The sequence below is a fragment of the Glandiceps talaboti genome, chromosome 2, assembly GCF_964340395.1.
Source record: "Glandiceps talaboti chromosome 2, keGlaTala1.1, whole genome shotgun sequence".
NCBI lineage: Eukaryota > Metazoa > Hemichordata > Enteropneusta > Spengelidae > Glandiceps > Glandiceps talaboti.
Window position 1 is genome coordinate 29,329,176 of NC_135550.1, and position 25,000 is coordinate 29,354,175.

General features: G+C 35.0%; 1 protein-coding gene across 1 annotated transcript in view; it reads right to left on the reverse strand.

Annotated features, from left to right (window-relative positions):
- LOC144453810 (voltage-gated delayed rectifier potassium channel KCNH1-like) overlaps positions 1-23,935 on the reverse strand; it is a 43,904-nt gene extending 19,969 nt beyond the window's left edge. Inside the window, exon 1 of the mRNA XM_078145172.1 lies at positions 23,386-23,935. Coding sequence (XP_078001298.1) covers positions 23,386-23,464 — 79 coding nt within the window. The 5' untranslated portion in view covers positions 23,465-23,935. The remainder of the gene's footprint in view (positions 1-23,385) is intronic.
- Positions 23,936-25,000: the final 1,065 nt, after the last annotated feature.

Consider the following 25,000-nt stretch of genomic DNA (forward strand, 5'->3'; position numbering starts at 1 on the left):
CGGCAGTTCAAAACGACAATCACACAAGAAATATTGGTAAGCGTAAACAGGAAGGATATCCTAATTTTTACACTGTGTCTGACAAGATGCTAACTGTTAGGCTAGGACTGACGTACAGATGAAGACGTCTCAACAGACAGTAGCAAATATATTTGATAATGTGATTCTTTATGTTTTGTTTTGTTTTACTCATTGTAATAATCATATCGTGGCCAAACAAGATAGTATAAGCGTTTCCAGAAAGTATTGCACCTAAAATATTCAAAATATAGCAATCTATATTTTTTTTCTCGTAATTAGTTTAAGTCATATCGTATATATAGTTTATCCTTTTATCAACCGACTCGTTTATTTCTTGGCATGGATAGATATGTTACCTTATTTATCAACGTGCCAATCTATCTACCAGAATTTGATCTAAAACGACTCAATGAAGTAAATTGCGTCATGTTTTAACATTGAATCATGAAATTGATAGGAGTATGACTTCTGAACAAATTAGCTTTGATATTCTGTTCATTGCGTATACTTTGTGAATCCATGTGTGTTGTTATATTTACAATACTGTAAAATGTCAACGTGGATGCAGACATCGTAAATGTTACTTTGAATAATAACCTATTATAGACTCTAATTACCACTACCAGGGTTTGCAATTTTATCAAGTTATCTGTGTTTTTGTTAAGTTAAGGGACACATCTAGAATGCTTTGGAATGATTACAGATCACAAAAGAAAGATTAACTTCATCCCAAAAGTTTGACCTTTGACCCATGGTTTTATTTCACAAGCTCGTTAAGTATATCATGGCGACAATTGTCCTCAAACTAAGGTTATTGATTGTCAATTTCAAGGCATAAATCGTTAGACGTATAAGCTTGATACATTTTGAAATCTGTGCTGCAGATGACTAATGCTCTGAATTTGTATTTTATATCACAATTAATATTACATGGACTGTGTTATCTACTTCTACCACTCCTTACGGAATATTTATCATAGTTACGAAAATAGGTGTGATGAGATGTGTGCATTTTTTGTTTGACCACTTTCAGTACTTTAGTTTAGGTATGCCGCCCACATGTTTTGATTACTGTACCCTATTCTATAGCCCTAGCCCTGTCCCCATATTTTATCTTACCTGGTGATTGATCATCTCACAAGTAATGGAAGACAAACTTAGGGATTCAAAACGTCGGCGACCCTAGCTTAATGAATTTGGGCATCAATGCATTGTTTTAGCGTTTCTGTTGAAGATCTATACTAGTACGCCAAATCAATCAGTCACAATAAATTCCCTGTCTTTTATTGTTCGGGTTCAATTTCACCATGCTATGCTAGCCACAGACAAAATAGACACCTTATTATTTAGATGGTTTGTTATTAATGTAGGCATAAGACATGTCGGTCTAACTTAATGTCATTGTCAATTAAATGATTTAGACAAGACGAATTTTCACTGTAGTCATTTGGTAGCATTAAAACAAACCAAAAGAAAGGGAGAAAACACTGGAAAAACCGCCTTGTTGTTCGGAGTAGAATGTTGTTTTTAAAAAAATACATTGATTATGGATTTATAGTTATGATGTATTTAGGCACACTCGTCTTACAGAAAGATATAAATGTCTGAAATTACAATTAATCTCTAAGCTATTAATGTGTATTCACTAAATGCCAATGTGAAAAAGACAGCTTCACTGATTATGATCAATATTTGATTTATTCTTAGATTATTGGGACAAAATAACATAAAGGCAAATCTAACGATATGGTAAATACTAATTGGATGCCAAAGCACACGGTTGCATTTTCTATCTAGCGCAAGCTGTTGAGGGGAAAAGCTCGCGCGTACGTGATTTACGTCTGAGAACAAAGTGCGTTGCTATAGTAGCACATACATACAAACATAAACAACAGCTAGGTTTGTTACACTTTTATGTCAAATTCAGCTAGTTCTGGTTCTATGCAATACCGTGTATTTAATTTACCATGGTGATCAGTTCCTGCTGATAATCTACTTTCATCCTTTCAGCACTGTGTCGATATCCTGAGGTTGTTTCGTTCAATACCAACGGTCACGTTTCCTTTCCAATCTGGCTTTGCTGGCGACATTTCTATAATTATGCTCCGGTTGCTATGAAAACCTCACCGCGTAGGGGTTTATGAAATAAACGGAAACGTTTTTTTTTACTCTACTGATCATGTGAAGTAACCTTTCTCTATTTTTGTAAGAGTATTAAAAGCTTGACTGGCTACCAGCGATTCTTCTGAGAACCATTGAAATATAAGTCTACGGAGTTCTCTATCAATCACTATCGTCCATAAATAACGAAATACATTATCGACGTTCCATGCCTTTCAGTAAATTTGCATCGTTGCGCACGAAACAAACGAAGCATGGCAAAACGTCATGAGAAGTAGCTTGCCAAGGTTTTTAGGAAATATGATTTAGTTTTGAGATACGTTTTCAATGTATATCTTGACTTAAAGTGAGCAAGCCTGAATGAATTTAATTCAGTTCATTTATACCGTGAAAAATGTCAGAAATGCATGGCACTGTGTGAATTGCATTGCCACATTGAATACGTTATGATGGAGCTGAACACGAAACAGTGTGATCAGACCATTCCGCCAGATACTCTTATGTTGAAGTTCACACTGGCGAGATATAACCATCATCATACAAGATCGACATCTTGCCTAAATCGCACAGACAGGTCGAATTATGAAACAACTTACTAAAGCAAACGACTGTATATGTACATGCCTCGATTGTTATATATCCGCCATGAAATAAATGATAAAAGAAATTCTTAAAATTCATTCCATAAAAAAGTGTTCATAATGGTTGATTTACTCTTCTGTCTCCATAGAAACTGATATTTTCATCGATCTTATATTGGTTTTTATCCAACTTTGTCACGTTAAATCGTCTATGTCATTATATTTGCTGATTAAGACTTCTGACATTCACTCGTTCACAGCTATAGGCGACTTTAAGATAACTCATTTTTCACATATCTCGTTATTAGTGTTAACAAATCAATACATAGCTTCTGGAACTGTCCAGAGAGAAAAGAAGGCGCCATTGGACTCTCCTTTAGTTCCATGGATAAAGACTTAGAATATTAAGCGATGTATAGTCTAATTTAATTCTGGCCAACAATAGTTTGGGTTATTAGTTGAGGTCATGTGTGGCATCCATTTGTAATTTCTCAATGCTAGTGAGTTTGCTGCATATGACAAGGCCTTTATACATTCAATTGTAGGAAAACCCGTCTTGTCTGTTCACGTTTAGATCGATAAACGTTATTGAAGTTACGCCACTGCAAGTAAGTCACGATGCCTGACTTATCTACTTCACTGTCAGATATTTACTTATGCTAAAGTCCATAATTTTTCATTCTTTGTCGGCCTTTTAAATTCTAGAAGTCGTAATGTTTTGTGTCCTTCACTTTGTCGTCATCTCCGTTAACCTTTGACAATTAACTTTCCATCCACTTAAAAAGACTGGTTTTGCAACACAACACAAAATTAAACTTTAGAGTACCTCTTGGATATAAAAACATCACAAGCGTAATGAAGGCCATAGCTTTCCATTGGACAGGATCAGAACTCCAAACAAACCTAACGTGTATATATATTACATTCTCTTTACTATATATGCACTAAATTGTCTTTGAAGGTTTCTTTCTAATTGTTAATTATAACCTATCTGGTTAAATGTCAGATACACATATCACATATGATGTATATCAAGTCAAACATAAACAAACAAACAAACAAACAAACAAACAAACAAACAAACAAAGCATGTCCGACTGCAATCATTGTGCTATCAAGTGATCGTTGGACTTAATATACTTGGAAAATATAGTGAACAGATCATAAAAGTATCGTGGCATTAAAAGTTACACATTCGACAAACTAACATGCTACTGTATGTGTTCGATAAAAGAAATTATTTCAAAAGAAATTCACGTCATGTGTTGAAGTAAAGCCTTGAATGACAGTCAAACATCTCATTTCTGGTATGCAATGCAAAGCAATGCAACCAAGATTTAATTTCGAAACACATAGCGTTGAAGCACTGGAAACTCTTTTGAGAGTTGAACATATACTGTAATCGGCACCACTGATGATTCACAACTTGCAGGTAAACTGCTATCAAAACTCTCATCATAAACACGATAACAGTCCATCGCCAATCTCAAGAGCTGGAGAGCATAATACATAGTACCGGTATACTTTGTGTATCAGATACTTATTTTATACAACAAATGCTTTTCTGCAACCTGATTCAGTACTTTCGTTGAAACAGAAATGAAATGGTTGTTACTCCTTTTATTTAACAGCGTGGGAATAGGAACAAAGTATTCTTCTATACTCTCATTACCATCACATAATGTCGTCCGTTGAACAACATTAATTTCCCAATCTTTGCATTTATAATAATAGACTCCAGAAATATATCTTGTGAAATCGAGAAGTGAACACCTGCCTTATTTAGAGTTGAATTAATATCCGATTTTTTCATTATTATGATCAACTTTGGCAACAAACATTGTAACAAAATACAGCTTCAGTGGAAATTAAAAAAAATTGATTGCTCCTTAGTTAATTCTTCGAAGCCAGATTCATTTGCCAGATGCATGGTAACTAATTTGCACACGGATATTCACGTTTAGTTATTTATATGTAACTCGCCGACGACGCAGACCTTTTTTATCGAGTCAATTTAGTCTCTCCCTTTAGATAACACACCTTTTCAAGTTAACCCAGTCAGTATTGTCGACACACACACACACACACACACACACACACACACACACACACACACACACAGCAACGACGATACCACCACCACCACCACCACCATCATCATCACCACCACCATCATCACCACCACCACCACCACCATCACCACCACCACCGCCGCCACCGCCGCCGCCGCCGCCACCACCACCACCACCATCATCATCATCATCATCATCATCATCATCATCATCATCATCATCATCATGGGCACAGTCGTTGTTATTGTCATGATCAACATAATAGTGGCCTTTTACCGTATTTGGTAACAACATCCTAGTTCACCTAGAAAGCTTGATAATTTCTAGAAAGGGATTTGGATCAGAAAGGCTCAGTCTGTTTCAAATGAATTTTAAGAACGTACATGACACATGTTTTGGTCAGGTAATCCTTAGAATATATAAGAAAATTCTTTGCATTATCATTATTATGTGTCAAACTAAATATAGTATATCTCCTTGGATCTCTAAAAGAGATTGGTTTCGGGATGCTAAATAAATCAATATTAATAACAGAGTACTAATTCTCAGAACCTGGATAAGTTCAATAGTGTTTTGTAAATGGGTCCCCGGTGAACTATCATCTCAACAGATATTACTAAGCTGTTTAATGACCATATGAGACTCGATATATCACACACGATGAGAGGTCGACAAATCACAATCTATCCAGTCTTAAAAAGAAAATCTTTTACGGCAATCCCTGCATCATTCTATAGACTGCTAGTTTCCATCCTTGTTCCTGATTTATCACCTCGAACCATTTCGTTATCTGAGCACGATTTTTGAGAGCACACTCATTTATCAAGGTTTTGAATCGCATGATTTATAATATACACTGCCAGATGATAACATGGTGTGTATTGAATGTATTCATTCTCCAGTTCCACAAGTACTTATGTATTGGCCGGAACATTTCGTCGCCGATGGAAAGCATACTGTGTGTCACGTTTAAAAATAGATACCTCATCCATAAACCTGACCTGACCTGAATGTCCAGCTTTTACAAGTTGATGTTTACTACGTACAAAAGTACATTAACAGGTTGGATATTAAAGTGGCCATATGGACAAGAAATGGCTATTAATTTTTGATTCTCTATTGATAAACAACTTTACTGTGTCTATCGTCTTGAAAAATAAAACCATGTAAAACAGCAAAACCCTGGTCATTGTTTGTAACTCAATAATTAGCAAAAGGAAAACACAACAAATGTCTTTGTAACTCAATAATTTGCGCAAAAAAGTGCGTAGAAACTTTTGTTATTGTACATACACTGTACAGGAAGTGAGAAATTGGCTAAACATAAGTAATGACTAGTAATCTCAAAGATGGTAATCAAACTCTTTATGCATGCTGGCGTTTCAATATGTGGGAAAGTGACAAACGAATATGCAGACTTGATACGACGTAGTCATTGCCTTGTTATTTAAAAATCACTTGTGCATACAAATAGCAATTTTTTGCATATTCTTAATAGATGTTTTACAAACAACGGATTTGGTGTATATATTATTAGCAGTAAAAGCTTTACTCAAAATAAGTATCCATTTCTCATCCTCGTAGCCACTTCAAGAGAAGAATAGGCGGCACGTAAATTATGTCCGATATCACATGACACATGTTTAACGCCTGTGTTACAACCAATCCAAATCTCCCTCGTTGTGTTGATGTTGTTTACTTGTGGTGAATGTAGTGCTGAAAATCGTAAAGGGCCTGATTTACCTCATCTGTCTTTTTACTAACAGTTAGAAAATCCATTTATTTTAACATTCTTCGTGTTCACGTTTTGGCATCGACGTGTAATCTTTTGCAACTTGCGATGATGACTCTACCCATGTTTAATCAGTACGAATTACAGTAATCAGTGACCACCTGTGGAGTTGAGTCATCTACATGTGCTGCCTTGATCTTGACACAATAGTTATATCTATTGCTGCAATCATATTTCTTAAACAAGTGATTCAAATCAAATGAGGTGGACCTTTTTCACTTCGGTAATATTCAATTTTCTTTACATTTATATGAAGCTTTTACTGATAATTTCATTAAATCCAGGAATGGTGGGGCCGCGGGTTATTGCGGTAAGTTCAAAGTAAGAGAAACAAACACAGAAGAACATCGATGAAAATACAGGTCTCGCAAGTTAAAAATAGCGTACTAGCTAATTAGATTCTCGATGATTGCTTAATTATTTAGTGATCGCCGGACTGCAGTACATTATTTCCATTGTGCTATTTTATGCTACGTGATTTTCTTCACTTTGAATAAAAAAAAAGAAGACAACATTCTCAAAGAATACTGGAGTTACGTTTTGGAGAGAACGCTGTCATAATTTATTTTCATAAATTTCAAATTACGAGTAGGAGTACGAGGCAATTCTGTTGTCACTACAAAATTAATGAACATGTCTTCCAACATTTGTTTCCTTTTGACAAATCCAAAAACTATTGTGTTAAGAAATCAGCAAAAGTAGCAAGCAGAGACGGAAATCCTATTGTCTATATCTTGTTAAGACGTTGAACTTGAGATTGACCGAAACTGTCGAGATTTATGCCTTCTTTAATCTGATGGAATTGTTACAAATTCTCCCTATCCGCCATTACATTAATCTTGAAGTTAAATGATATATAGAAAGTTGGAGCTAATCTATTGAAAATAATATCTGTAAAAATAAAAAATAAGCCACCAGTCACCGAATAATCGGCAGAATTCGAAATGAGTATAATTATGATGGATTTATTATTGCTAATTTAACTACATATGTTTATTTCACTTTTAGAACCCTGGCTGTTCTGATCACATGGTACCGTACATCATTTAAACGCATCAGTATATTTCCAAGGGAAACGTCACGTCAGTTACGTAGATATGTATGGGTCATAATATCATTCAATGAATACTCCATATTGCATATCATTATAAACACTAAATGATGGATGGCCAAATTTATGTTGTCTTCTTTATGTTCACTTCTGTTTTGCTCTGACAGTCTGTATGTCTATTTCTTACCCATTTTTGTTCTGTCTGTCTGTCTGTCTGTCTGTCTGTCTGTCTGTCTGTCTGTCTGTCTGTCTGTCTGTCTGCCTGCCTGCCTGTCTGTCGGCGTGTATTTACCCGGACGGCATTTATTACTTGTATACATACATACATACATACATACATACATACATACATACATACATACATACATACATACATACATACATACATACATACATACATTAACATAGATAACGACATAATGTCGCTGTTGTTATCTAGCATATACTTGCCCTGTTGCATGTTTCAAACGAGGTATTTTACCGAAATATCGAAAGTAACATGCCAGTCATGCATGCGCATATCAATAGAAACCCACCCTTAAACTTCAATTTGACCATCAATTACATTTTCAACCCAACGGTATGAACTAAATTCTGTGAACCCTGCGGCACGTTGAAATGAAGCCACAGAAAGGACATACAATTCACGGTTGGCTTGGCAAATGGTCCAATTTTAATTTGGAAGCTGCTTTTAAGCCGTTTTAATGTACATCCCTTTCCTCGCTAGAATACGTTGATAGCCTTAAAGTGGTAGGTACTCGTAATCCTCGCTCTTAAGATTGAGTTTTGTGTGATGGAAGCAGGTCACGTGGACAAAGTTATTCCTGGAAATACTGTAGACGAATAGTCCATCTTTATGTTTAAAATACGGTCATGGGGCTACCTATACACTATACATGTATGACAGTTTATTAATGGTGTTGTTTATGATAAACCACCATTGACTTGATAATGAGATAAATTAATTAAGATAATGTGATTTTCTAGCAATGAATTGCTTCTAGGTCATAGTCATGAATAAACAGTCAAACGTCGAGTATGTCGAAATTATTACCGTCAGACGAACATTGGTGCACTATTAATGGTATTCTTCAGAATGCCAAGTATAAGATACTAAAGAACCAAGGTATGTTATTGAAACATGACAAGCTCGTGAATTAACCCAAACCACTACACATTAATTAATAAGTATGTTCACTTGTACACACACATTAAATACATTGTATTGTTCTTAGTACATACCATGCACCGGTTAAACGTAGAAAAAATGAGGATAAAAGATTAATTTTAATTTTTCAGAATTATTTGGTAAACAATAGAGTGATTGATACAGTAAGTCATTAAGGACAACGAAATGCTTTGTGTTTTAATTTACATAAGATAAATGAAATAAATAAAAATATCACTGGCATATGTGCATAGGCAGTAAAACTCACCAACTCAAGACCCTTCTATTCAGTCCAAGACGCAATATAATTATCACCTTGGAAGCGTCAAGAGACGTAATAATAGTCTCTATCATTATCTGTTAGTGTAATGAGATGATTTTCTCCAACTGAGGAAGCTATGACCCAATAAACTTCACATCCAAAGTATCATGTAAATTGTAACGAGGTCAGAAAGGTGATTAACAGAGGAAATATATCTATGTATATACCATACCGTGACGGATTGTGTGATATACGAATAATTATAGAAATTAACCAAAAAATCACCATACACGAAGTGTTGTGAGGAAACCTTCGATAACGATGATTACAAAGCGGGTATGGAGGAGGGGGGGGGGGTGTCATATTTTACAAATCGGTTCATGGCGAAGGGCCATATTTTAGAAGTTCATGGAAGTAAAAAGGGTCACATTTTATTAGTAGTGGTATTAGTGGGAAACAACCAGTGTCTTTAAAAGTATTACTGTGTTAGCCTTGGGGATCAAATCCCTACCATCGATTCTGGGAATATCTCTCAATTTCTCTATATTTACACACTGCTTTCAAATTGGCGGCCATCTTGAATTATAGTGAGATTTCTTTGAAGATGATTTTTCATTTCATGAAATCTATACAATGACTGTCAATTTTTTTCTTCATTTAAGAGAACGTACGGGTTTTGCATGCAATGAGTAATATATCAACTTCGTTTACCATAATGTAACTTACTCTGCGCACGCTTTAAGTACGATAAGTTATTTTTGCTTGTTTTTATTATTCTGACAACAGTGGAAAGCAATGTAAATTCTGAAAATTATAGAATTTAAAAAAGATTTATGACACTTTATACGGTCTCCTTGTAAACACAAACTAGTTGAAAGGTGACAATGTTCAGCCACAACATAAAAAAAGTTACCCTTGTCTCCCACATCTATAGAAACTGTTGGTTAACTACACAAAAGGTCAGCCTCGGGATAACATATCTGAGAGTATATTAGGAAATTTTGGTGAAAAGTAATGTATTAATGCCTCGCTAATGAAATCACAAATCCAGAGGCCTCCCACGGCTTTCCCCTTTGTTCAACTTTAATGTACATATTTTGATCATTATTACACTGGTCGTATTTGCTGGAACGTTTCAATTTAATTAGAGAACGAGTTGAATATCGATTGAAAACGGGTGAAAATAGTGTTTTTCTTACTGCTAGAACAGTCTTTTAATGCAATAGAATATCCACTTTAACATACTAGTATACATTTTTGGCAGACTTTACACAAAATAAGTTTTATTTCATAGAGGAGATAGACGCTGTCGTTAAATTGAGTGCTACTCGGGGTTATTTCCGCTTTTATGCTTCACCTTGACTTGAAAAATAACATAGCAACATTAAACCTCTAGTGATCGATGTACCTTGCTTGAGGCGTTTTTACAGAAATGACGTTTGATTCATCATATACAGTATGCTGATGAAAAATTGGATTATAAAACAGTATTAAGGTATGTAAGATTAATTTCCACTGACTGACTACAACAACCGTAGCAGAGAATAAACGCGATCAAGAAATACAGAACGAATAGTCGGCGGCGTTTTATCAATCCAAACTGCACCATCTTTCTGCGCATTACTACTCATACATTAATATTGTATTGCTTGTGAAAATCTATGTCATGTATGGAATGGAAAATGGAGACAAAATCTTGAGTGCTGTTCTGTTCATATATATATTGTAGACAGTCTTGACGTATCTACGAATGAAATGCTTATGTTGGACCCCTATTAAATCTAAATTAAAATCTTGTATTTACCTTCTATCTATGTTATGCGAAAAATAAATACGATTGTAAATGTTGAGAGAAAAATTGTGAAATTGTTGTTGTTGCTGTTGTTGTAATAGTAGTAGTAGTAGTAGTAGTAGTAGTAGTAGTAGTAGTAGTAGTAGTAGTAGTAGTAGTAGTAGCAGTTGTTGTTGTTTTTGATGATGATGATGATGATGATGATGATGATGATGATGATGATGATGATGATGATGATGATGATGATGATGATGATGATGATGGTGATGATGACGATGACGATGATGATGACGATGACGATGATGATGATGATGATGATGATGATGATGATGATGATGATGATGAACTTGAGGAAGAAAATAATATACATATATCGTGGACCCCGTATCAGTGGTCAATAAAACAAATGATTACTCAGCTTATTTTCATCAAATTTTGTTGGCTCTAGTAAGCCATATCATGTACAAAATGTATCCTTAGTCACTATATGAGGCAATGTATACAAGCTATGAAATGAAGACTATCTTAAATAAAACAGGTTATAAAACCTATCGCTATTTAATGCAACAAATTGAAACCTGAATGACCCTCTCCTTTATGGGTTAAAGTTTTGAGACAGTATGTGTAAACAGGTCACGTCTGTCAGCAACGAGATGTCCCGAGAGAAAGCAAATGGCATCTGACTAAGATACCTCTATATATCGGATTCACTGCATCGTGTAGGACCCCTGGGACATGTTATCACGATATCACACCGTTATGACATGACTTTGGTAACAATGCAACCTTTCCCGGTTTAACATGAGAAATAAAACGCACTAAGATCACCATTGCCGCGATTTTTTCCCAGTTGAGTATCTAATAATTCAAATGACCTGCAACAACTAGTTTAACTGTCGATTACGACCAATTAAAAATTGTCCAGTTAGTCAACCGGATATTTCGTCATTCCCAATTGCGATATTTCGCATTGATAATTTGAAGACAATTTCGAAGTAGGCATTTTATATCATAATTGTACTCATTATATTTTTTAGAAATATGAAATATTGATATGAATATGTTATACACTACTTAATGTTGTATTGTATGGCTAAACCGTTAGAATGTGTCACAGACAGTTGACTTGCTAAAGTGAGCGAATAGATCATTTGAAGCATTTCAGAAACCCGCTAAACATTATTTTAGCTAACAATGACTTTATTAATTTGAAAGTCGCGTGTTAACGTAAATCTAGTCCTCGTTCTATTATGGCTAGAATTATTTGTCTAGACGTAATGTATGTCGTTGTAATTAGAGTAATTATAATATTGTGTTTTTGTATGCAGCTAAGGAATACAATTTAAGCTCTAAATTTAGTCACTTTACTGAGACGTGCTGTGCTGTGTTGATTTGAACCCTTTACGCGTCAGGCTTTCAACCGCGCGTTGGCGTTGGAAATCATTCGGTAATGTTATTAAAACCCTGAATGGAATACCTCTGGGGACGTCGTCTCTTTCACTGTCCACCTGGTATCAAACTTAAACTGTTTACAGCCAAGGAATTAATGCATATTACAAACATTGAACAGCTGTCCATCACCAAGGAGATCATCGCTTGTCACATGACCAAATTGCTTGTCTTTACCTACTACGACAATTGAGGACTTTTAAAACTGGCGACAAATCCCCATAGGGGTTGGTGGTGACGTCAGTCGAGTCATTTAGACAAGTAGTTGGAGACATGATACGCGTGAAGCCATGCATAAAATTCTACATGCTTTCTGCATCTGCACTAGGGATTAAGAAACCAGTCGCGTAATTATACAATTTTACTCGTGAGGAAGAGCCCAAAAGGATAAGATAAAAACCATTTTTAAACCGTAAAATTGGTCTGTTACCTGAGATTAAAGAAAGGCGCACTTTTGTCAAACCTGCAATTAACACTTTTAAAGTGATATTTTCAATATATGAAGGGAGATATATACAGATTATGAATTCTATGCACAGGTTGTATGACAATTTCGTTTTTATTCGATATCTGATGTTTCTCATTTTACAAATGTGTTAATTTATCTCATCATATTTTATGAGCCATCGTTCAGTTTCCTTAATTATTCATTCATCACGACATCCTTCTGCTATAAAGGTAATGTTAAACCGTATTTTTTAATAAATAAATAAATAGTTATATTCCTGAAATTCATATACATGTTGCATGTTAGATCAGTTAAACGATGAATCCGCGTTGAAGCCAGTGTTTTCAAATACAAAATAACGCACACACACATATATACGCATGCATTGTGCAAGTTATCGATTATGAATTGATAATTAACTGATTGATAATGTATTGATTGAAAAACAGGAAGTCAGGAAGACAGACAGACAGACAGACAGACAGATAGATAGATGGATAGATAGATAGATAGATAGATAGATAGATAGATAGATAGATAGATAGATAGATAGATAGATAGATACATACATACATACATAGATAGATAGATACATACATACATGTAGATAGATAGATAGATAGATAGATAGATAGATAGATAGATAGATAGATAGATAGATAGATAGATAGATAGATAGATAGATAGATAGATAGATAGATAGATAGGTAGGTAGGTAGGTAGGTAGGTAGATAGATTATATTATATAAGTCTGTCTTCACTTTTCAGCCAGTCAACATTGTAATAAAACGATATTATTTTGTTTTTAATTTCCAATTGTTGGAGGTCACAATAGTAATATGTAATCTGTCATGCATAACATCGTTTGTGCTGTGTGATATATTCAATATGGCGGCATTTCCCTGCCGCTATTAATGGAAATGAAAGTTGTTTGAAAGCCCTCCCTCTGGTTGCACAGCTGTACTACTCTCAAGTGTCACGGACCTTTTTGATTGTGTGTCTTACGTCAGTTTTAACAATTTATATGTGAGTTTTACATTAAAATGGTGTTTTCTTTTCATTTTGTTGGTTTCACCCTTGTCATCTGTTTATTTCTATAGATGACATCTTGAATATAGTCGTATGCGTGATAAATTGTATAACTCGAGTAATAACACTTGATATGTCAATTTATTTGGTTTGTTTGTTTGTTTGTTTGTTTGTTTGTTTGTTTGTTTGATCACCAATAGTCTTTTACGAATATCACACATTAAGCAGATGATAATGCACATTTGTCGGGTTACATTTGAAGTGGTATTACTACTTTTAGGCAATGTATTATCTGTAGCTGCAGCCTTACTGTAAAAATCGAGTTTGGTTAATATTGACAATATGATCTGACACCCCCCCCCCCTCACACACACACACATATAAGCCACAAGGTTCATTTTCGGATGGATATATATTATGTGACCTGCAGCTTATGATTTTTGCTGTTTCATCCATAGTCCAAGATCATGTCAATGTAGTGATCTGAGGTTCGATTTTAGACCACACTTTTATATCAGTCACCTTGCCATCTCTTTAACTATATTTGATATTTCTTTGATACGAAACTAATTCACAATAAACTGCATCTGTAGACTCAATGTTTGTCTCATTGTAGATTATATAATGAAAATTTAAGGTCAGGCAACGATTAAGGCTTGCAACGGTTTTTTTTTATCAAAACCGACTTTACTCTCGAAGAAAGTTCAACCTTTTTATCTTAAAAAAGTGTCTCGTGTAAGTTCTTTCAACTTTCCATGATGCCCGTGTTTAGAAAGTTAATATGTCAATTTCTCCTGATCCGTTTGGGAATACAATTAACGATGGATATCTAGCAGCGAAACCTCTGGTGTCCATCATTTGAGCGTCTTGTTACTGTGTGGTTAAATCATCGATAAGTGATTGATGGTTTGTCTAAATTTGTAGAAGATTAACGTCCAAATGGGCTCAGATATGGCCTTATTTTGTTACTATAAGTGTCCTTATTCACACTGGATAAGATGATGGCAACACTGACCTGACCACACCAAATATCTATCTACATGCAGTGAGGCATACATGTTGTGTACGACATCTCTTACTGAAACTCATATACGAACCAAATATAATGAGGATTCTGGACAATAAAAAAGATTGAAATGTACTAACGAATTCTTTAGTAATACGGGTACCAGTTACATTACTTCTGATATACGTTCTAGAAAAGCTACAACCATATTTAAGTTCAAATTTGAAATTAAACCGATAACATAGACCAAATAACGCTTAGAAATAAATGTCTTCATTTCTGGTTATGATTGGTTATGGTCAACAAGTAAATACGTGTTAACGGGAAAATCTCATTTAGAAGATTTACTTCCACATTTCAGTCATTATCTTCACTTATACAAGTAGAATACTTTTTGAAAAAAATGAAAAACGACCTAATTTATTGGCGTGTTCTGATTGGACGAAATTCGAAGGTACTATCCCATTGCGTCAATAAACTGGTGATTTGCCGTTTTTACAAGTCTCTGTAAACAAAATGGCCAATACTCATTACCACGGCTTCATCTTTCTCTAATTTCTAACTACAAGACTTCAGTTGATTCGCTCCTATTTATCAATTGCGGTTGATTGGAAAGGAGAGGAATATTAAATCGAGGCTGTAGTGAAGACCGAAAAATGAAGACGTTGGATATTCCTTGACACCTTCCTGCATGGTGTATAGTTCTTTCACGAAAAACTAAACAACAAGAAGGCCGCGCAGCTTATGTCTGAGAGACAGAGAATACCTATCTCTCAATGTTTGCATTCCCTAGCCATTCCGGATTGTGATCCACTCTAAGTTGTTTTCACTACGGAACTCTTAGCTCGGAGGAATAATTATTTATGTTGTAATTTTCACAATATCGTCCGAAATACTGAGTTCCGAAATTCTATACTATTTTGGTGTATAAAAAATTGAAAAAAAATAATCGGTAATGCTTATCTACGTGAATGTACACAATGTTTCGTTTCATGGTAAATTACGTATTGTTAGAGGCAGTCGCCAAATCCAGACCGTTTATCACCGAGTACTTGTCACGATGTAGCCTTCTGGGGAAATTTCAAAGCTTCACGAATTTCCAGATTGTCGCAATGATGGATGACTCTGATCGGGAATCATTCTATCTGATATATGACGTTTTGCAATCCCGCTAATGGTAATATTGCTGATCCAAATTTACCCTTGGCGACACAGGGTTTTAATAAAAACAATAGCATCGTGGATGGATTTATGTTATCTTTTTGAATATAAAATATATTCAAATCAATGTTGGCCTATGAAGACATAGCGCTAAACAACAATTTTTAGTTTGAATTATACATGGCATGTTTAAAGCAAACACTTTACTACCATAGGGTGTACAACTACTGCTTTCCTGTCAATATCATTTTATGGCGATCTCTATAGAAATGACTGTTATGAATTGAAGTAATCATTTTCCGACAAAACTTGTCACTAATTGATGATCTGAATCAATGCGTTTTTCCAGCATTGTCCTTGTTGCCTACAGCACAGGCATACCCGCATATTGCATTGTTTATTCAGATACAGTTTGAACTGTTTTATATTGTGGTATTTACCAAAGAGCACAGTCATAAAATGTATGACTGATGGTCTAGTCAAGGTCAAATAAACAATTGTTTGACCTAACTTACTTTTTATTTCAGTGTTTACAGCTACGTCATACTATCCAATCATGTGATTATTTATATTAAATATAACATTATAGCAAATTAAGACACTCGAGTTTGATACTTGTTTGATATAAGATGTCTGAAATTCAAATGAATATTATCATTTAGTCTCATAGAAACAACAACGCAGATAAAACATCGATCATGGGGCAAGATTATCAAGAGACAACTACCTGTTGATTTGTGGCGTATTGGTACCGTTTATCAAATACATTTTGAGGCGTGTATATGTGGAAAAATAATATTGGAATGGAGCTTGCTATTTAGGCATTTTTCAATAGAACCCTTTTGTGTTTCTCCTTTAACATATAATTCGGTATTTCAACTACACTTTTTAAAAAAAAAAACATAATTTGTTTTATTCAATGTTTGTTTTGATATAATCGAACACAATTATGGGAGTATTAATAAAAATCCATTAGATACTTGAGCGTCAGTGAAAATTTGGTAATTATTATTGTGAAAAGACTGTCGGATGTTGAAGAATTTTTCTTGTATCCGTTGGCTGATTACAAGATTATGCTAAATTCATACGACTCAAAATGTCAAGCATAATCAATTCGCAATAAATGCCTTTCCGCAGCTATCCATTTAATGGTTTTGTTGAGTGAATGGTTGCCATGGAAATGACCACCTAGCTAGCTTGATGGTTCTCGATATGTATACTTCAAGGTAGCCTTCGACACACAGTATTATTTGATGAAATTGTAGCTCGACTGAAGTGAGAAATCGGAGTCCGTTTTATAACGTGAAAACTAATGACGGAAGTGAGTTACAGGGGCCGACGAAAGGAAAAACTGCTTCCTCGCAGAATTTAGCAAAATTGACAATAGTTCTGGCAAAGGTGGTAGACATTGAGATGAGTGAGGTCCTGTAATGAAAATGATACTCATCAACGAAAACCAACGATTTAATGCACTGAATCCAATAGGAAGTGTAGCTTCCAGAGCTGCATGACTAACTGTTGCCTGGAGACGGTCGCATCAAGCACATGGTTGGCATGACAACGCTCCATCGTGCATCGTACTAACCTATTTTTCCTATCCGCTAGACTTAAATCACAAACGGAACTACATTTGGCAGTCTTCGCGTGTCCTGATTTTAAAGTGAGAATGAGAAACGTATTTCACCGTTCGCAAGGCTCACCACTCATGCTCGTGGCATAGGGCCTCTAATGACACGCAGTGTCATCATCATGTTGCTATGCAACGAACCTAAAGAATAGAACAGCCACACAGCAAACTTGTTCACAATAACACAATGGCCATTATTCATTTATTTGCCTTCATTTAATACCATCGACAATTCTTTTATCGAACCGTGATATAATAACTGCTCTATACTACATTGTATATAGCCTGGCATCAAGAAATATTCGATCGATACAACCAACCTATCTGAAAAATCTAGCTTTCACCGTAAAATTAAGATATCTAAACACGTTATATTTTTCATTCTCAACATGTCTAATTGTTTCTTGTTATTGTAGTATTTTTATTCAAAGGCAGTTTTTGTGTGCCTTTCTCTTCTTCAATTAATTTGGTCTCTTAAGTATTTTGATACGGTTCCAGTAATAACAAAACAGACGAGGGCAGAACGAGTAATTGCCGATTACACTTTGTATGTAGTTTTTTTTTTAAAAAGACACAGTGGTATATGTCGACTGCAGTAATGCACAATTCAATGAAATTGATTTCTCTTGGAAATATGAAAAATAAACAAAGCCCAACTGAATGATTCATATCAAAATCTTCATTTATGTAGTTAACTAGGAACAACAACACCCATTAAATCTAAAACATAGTCAGAGATGCGTTATAGATATTTTAAAATCTATCAGACGGCAGATAATTAGTAAGAGAGAGTCTGAAAATTGAAGCACGTCAAATCTTTCCATTTCTGAATCGATGCAAAATTATTTCATCCTCTGCATAAAATATTCTATAAAAATATAAATAGAAGTAGTGATATATTCACCATTATTAACATCTCTTTGTAACGTATCAAGTTTAGCTCTATTTTCCAACTAATTAAATATTCATGTTGAGATATTAATATCATCATAATTAATATCATTCATAGATGACATACCACCGAGCCTTAAATTGAATGTAGGTTGGAGTGAAAATTGTGCTTAGTTTGGTTGTTATTCCACCCCGAAAGCTAACCTAAAGAGAACACACAAAAAGTGACATGATGGTAAATTTTTTATAAATTGACCCCCCCCCCCCCGTTTTTTTATTGTTTGATGGGTCCATGTACATTTCATGGATATCTATATTTACGTTGTTTATCAGGTTGATATTTACTATAAAAATCTCAACGTTAGATAATGTTTTAATCTCATCAGAGATTGTGAGGGTCACTCAGTTTATCGTTTCCGTGCTTTGTCATTTATTCAATTAAATCGATGACGGGTGAAGTTAGGGGCTAACGCTAAAGACGACACAAGCATACATAAAAATATTTCTAAATCACAATTAATGTCGTCATACATTCTCTTCCAGGAATGTTTTGAGGAACCAACTATATAGTTTGAAAACAGTTGGTTTGAATTCGACTTATAATGAAACTGTCACAAAATTAAATGCCCTCTATTTCATGAAAATAGCAGAAGTAGCCACCCCTCCTCAACTATATCTCCCACCTCGCCAAGAGGGAATCGTGAAGAAAAAAGGTAAAATAGTCATCCAAACTATATCATGAAATAACCCCTCCCCCACCCACTCACACTATATTCTCCACCTTGCCAAGATAGTATCATGCCTACCCCACTCACACTATATCCTCCACCTTGCCAAGATAGTATCATGCCTACCCCCCACTCACCCTATATCCTCCACCTTGCCAAGATAGCATCATGAAAATAACAGAAATAGCTAATACCCCACCCAAACAATATCCTTACCACGCCAATTTCGTGTGTATTTATATTTGAATACGTTTCTAATACCAGGTCAGAAATTTGATATTTTTTCACATTTTTCAAATTACACTTTCGACTCGTCACTATATCTTGTATCTTTTGTTTGGTATATAGATGTTTGGCTTTATCCTTCTTGGTGCATTTATCACCGATATATCATGTGTACAGTACCAGTTACACCACCACACATATATAGCTGGTGTTGTTAGTACATACTACACCGCCAAAATATGACAAAAACATTGTGTTATACGTTTAGAAAGCTTGCAATGAAGTAAATAACCATGCAGGTTGTGTAATTTTATCCATTAAATCTATGCGACATAGGGGCCGATGACGGGTGAATTAATCAGGACTTTATATCACTTGTATAGTTTTGAATGGTGTAAACTACCTACATTTTCTGAATATGAAAATGATATGAACGATGATGAAAGTGGTCGGAATTTTGTCAAAACATCAGTCCAAATTGATCAAGATAGGTTCGAGTCAGTAAATCTAAAATCTATCATATATTTAGTGAATTATTTTGATTTCGACATTATGAAATCTAACACTTCAGGGTTTCACTCGAATATTACTTGTTTTCATCTGAGGTGTAGATTTTCATATTTCAATTTCTTGCTAGGCTTTATTCTGGATCAGAACAAAAGCGGAGGCAGCTGCCGAATGAGATGTCATCTTTCTACATTCATTCAGTGAAATTGCATCGGATTATTGTATTACGAGAGAGTAACATATCGTATTATAGAATCTTTACCTTAAATTTTAATGAAGGAAGATATGGTTGAGCTATGTATGTTAATTCATTATTCAATATGGCGACTTGAAACTCCTATAATAACGTTGGTGTAGACACGAAATCGAAATTCATTCAAGTAACAAGTTTCACTAACGACTACTCACAACTATGCCAATGGTTTAAAATACCTTATAGAGTGTGCGTGTAACATTTTTATATCGTTATCTTGTCTGTGTACGGCAAGAATATTTTTTATATTGCCAAAAAATAGCATTTATGTACTATCATTCCCAATCGTTAAAGATAGCACAGGAAAGCCTACGGATATGCATTCAATTATACATTAATAACATTTCAGGCCGAGATTATTCATATTGCAAAAAGATCACCGATACTATCTAAGTGAGATTACACGTAAACAGATAACTTTATCTTAAATTGCCGATGAGATCCATCCGTCTTACATAGGCACTTTTAATATTGAGTTTGTAAGCATGGCCATCCACACGTCATATGATTGCTTTCATTCGTTTGGTTGCCAAGACGCGCCATCTTGGTCGCTCGAGCATGATATGTTCGCCATTTTAAATAAGGATATTTTTGCCCTGTGCTGTATGCTGTAGGGGCATGAACAGTTGCATTAGATTCTTTTTGTTGACACACCCTAGATAATAACTTGAATGAATGCAAAATATAGTTGTCATAAAATTTTGTGCTGCTATTATCGAGCGAGAATATAAATACAATATGCAATAAGAGGAAAATAGTGCATTTAGTCAAGCTTGCGTAACACGCAGTCTCACTACTCGAAAGTCATTTTCAGGCTATTGATACTGCACGAGACGATAGCTACACAATAAATCCAGGCTCCCATATATTTGTCTGTCTGCAAGTACTAGGCAATGGTGTAAATGTTGCAAATACATATTATTTGTACTGAGGAAAGTGCTGTGTGATTCATTTTGATATACGTATACAGTAGTGTTTAGACTGAATATGTTATTGTAGCATCAGGGAATATTGACAAAACGCGTGCAAAGTGTTTTATGACAGCATTTAGAGCAGCAGTGGAAAATGGCTCCCCCTATTAGTATAATGAAATGTAATCGAAATATGCTGTCGACAAAATATTGTCAAATTTATGAACAACCATCTCAAGGGGAGGTAATTCGATTACATGGGTTAAGAACAGTGAATATTTTCCTCTAGGGGTCTCTTTTCACGGTACCATATTTTATGCTTTTAATCGTTTAAATATTTGTCCATGCATTCTGGTGGTTGTTTGCCAAAGTCGTTAGAATACTCCATATAACATAACTGGTATGAAAACATTGAAGTCATCAAGTCGATAGGGCTGACAATGTGACACAAGATGCAAATTAATCGGAAATAGTAACATCGCCGCGCCAGGCGTCTCAACACAAGAACATGAGTAACACCTCGCAGAATGGTTAATTTACTTCAAACACATGTTATGTTGAAAATTCGTGCGATGTCGTCAATTCATTCGACACAGCGAATAATCTGTGGCATGCAACTATTGAAACCAATGTGCCTCTGTAGCCTGCGAGGTTCAGTTTACACGAACATCTTAAATTAAAAGAAAAAAAACAGGACCGAGAAATTGTCAAAAAGACATTTCGTGCACAGACCTATCTGTCATGTTCTTTGCACTATGGTAATGTAAATTTAGTATGATAATCTGAGAGAATTTCATAACAGCTTATACATATTCCTTTGCACTTCAGATCAGTACATTTGACAGGTATGATACCAGTTTCATAAATTCGAAAATGATGTAATAAAATTCCATAAACTTATGTGAAAGGAATATTGTTTTTTTCTTTCATTTTGTAATTTCAGTATTAGGCTTATGTACCGATACATTTTTTGATGGCGCGTGTTCGGACGTTGTGTTTGTGTATTAATGAGAATATAGAGTCCCTTACCATCTGTCCAGACAAATAAACACCTGAAATACGATCTATCTCAAAATAGCAACAGGGGTGTCTTCTCCAATCAAAATTTATCACCGTAATTTTGTAAAACGATAAGATAGAACGATTAGGTAAAAAATTTTTCTGAGAGAGTGAACTTATATTAATTTATACATCAAATAATTGTATAATTTTTTTTGTAAAACGTTACCTCGATTGGAATTTCACTTTTAATGATAGAGCCTCCTACATCGCTGAGTGCGGCTGTCCATAACAATTTGTCATTTCTCTATGAATATCAACTATGTAGTAAATGGAAGGCGATGCATGGATAATTAAGCTAAATCGGATTGCTTCTAATTAAGATCCATTTAAGATATATTCCAATCTCCTTTTGTTTATGCTTGCCTTTCATGTTCATTACCAATGGCTTATGTGCTTTCACATTTCAAAATGCTCAGTTCGGAAATTGGTAGAAATATCCAACCCCGACATACCAAATTTTCGAACCATAACACGTAAATTGATAAAGGTGTGTTATTAATTTCATAGGACTGTTATATTCATGTGAGAATTACTACATATTATCAACAACATTTGTCAGCCTCAAAATATGAAGGTAAATGGATTGCATGGGCGCAGAGAAGCAATTTAAAGCTTTGCCTCCTCATTACCGAGTGTTTTTTTTTTCAAAAGCCAGGGTCTGATCAACGACAGTGTTAGTATTTCTAAAGATGGCTAATTTGGTCGTGATTAAGGAATCAGGGCCGTGGTAAGTATTCCCTCTAGAAACCAGTACACGATGCCAAAATGAGAACCCGAGTATTAGACTGAGCTGGTATGCTTGGCCAACGTTCTGTGAAACTATAAGATGACGCGCCACAGCAGCGACAAGAAGACGACTTTTATTCTAGTCATGCCCTCGAACTGAAATCGACAATGACATAATGGCGAAGAAATAGACACAGCTATATAACGTATAGTTGCTGCTTTAAAGCCATTCGACTGTCTGGAATAACATTTCCTTTTCAACCAAATCGGCGGCTGTGTAAACAACCAAAATACAGAGAAAGGGGACTGAAATATACGAAGATAAAAGATCGATAGTTCACATATAACATTGAGATAAGGAATGGATTCGATTATAAGCAATGATTCAAGCCCATTGATATTGTCAAAATGTAGATAATTAGACTATAAGGATGAAGCACACACAACCCCATTCTAAATTCAAAATGATATTTGACAGTCTACTCTACCGTATAGTACTTACGTTGTACATTAGATCGACGGATGATACTTTCCAGAAAGGTATTCTGTGGGGCTACGAGCCCTCTCCGTCCAGTAGGCATTTTTACTGGCAAATATTTTCCTTAATTCCCTGAATTTTCCTCAATATCGGGTTATTTGGGTCGATGATTAGACGGCATATTACTTCCGATGGATTTTCGGGTGGAATTAATCCTCAAATTTGTCTGTTTTATCGTTTTTCTCGAAGAGTGTCATCCATTGTGGCCACCATGTTAAGAATACGCGTATCTTCCAAGATGTCAATTATTCATTACTCATATTTTGTAAGGCAGGTAGGAATCCTTGCTGCGCATGCGTCAATGTGTTTATCCTCTTTCCCTATCATTACTGATATACGCCAGTGTTGAACTACAATTTAAAATCGAAAGTTACACCGAATGTTTGTCACCCAGACTTCACAGTATGCATATAACAAAGTCTTTAAGATTTTTTCCAACGTCCGTGTGAAATTTCAAACCTCTTGATAACAATAAATGTAGGCGCAGGACGTTACTAGTGCAATATCCAGGAAATTCTTTCGTGAATGTACCAGTGCAGGTGTACAAGAGAAATGAGCTCACGTAACGGAAGATAGACATTAGTGTCCGGCTGCGTAATTGGTTGCTAAGGAGTGACGTCACCGTAGTTTACACCACCAACAATGCAATAAATATGTTGGTGGAGGCCGAGTACATGGACATTACAGTATTATTTCGTCCCTGATTACGAAGTCAATAACACTGTACTTAATTGAATAATCTATTCAAAAAGTACAATTTCATTATTAGGTTATAAATTGATATCGAATGTCTTAATTTACCAGGAGACAATGAACCAGCAACTGTAAGCTTATGTACTATGTACTAGATAACAGAACAGCTTGTATGTAAACATGAAAAATGCCATATTTTGGTGAAAACACGTGAGATGGCAATTTGCGTATGTCAATAGTTCATGTACCGTTACCATTTGTTGTGATGATGCAGTACACTGCCTAGGAGGGTTTCCTAAAGATACGATAATTCTAATTTCATAAGCAATCAATTAGTGATGGCGTAACGATGAAGCGTTGACAGCCAGACAGAATGTAAAGGGAACATGTACAGAACGAGGTAAAACAAACATTTCAAGGAAGAAATCCACTTTTATTTGGTAAGTAGATTTAAGCCAGAACTCAAAAAATTTCGATACTGTTTCCCGTCCTATATAAATAAAACCTATAAAATCATCGAAAATGGTCTACTTATTTTTCATTTTTCTATAATTAAGTCATTATTGATCAAAATATCATTTCATACATTCTTACGATAAAATAACAACTTAAGGTAAATCAATTGTTTTGAAAATCCTGTTGAATGTGGAATATCTGGGTTCAAAATAATTTCATAAATTTTAGAACTAGAATAAATGGAACAAATCTAAGCATAATGCGGACGTTTTTCAGTCATTTACTGAGTCATCATAATGTAAGCGTTATATATAGCATGTCATGCAAGTACAGTCTCTAGCCAATCCTTTCAAAGGTCTGAAATATACGACGGTTCTGATACCCATGTAACACAAACCCAAACCATAATGTTCACCCACTTATCATATAG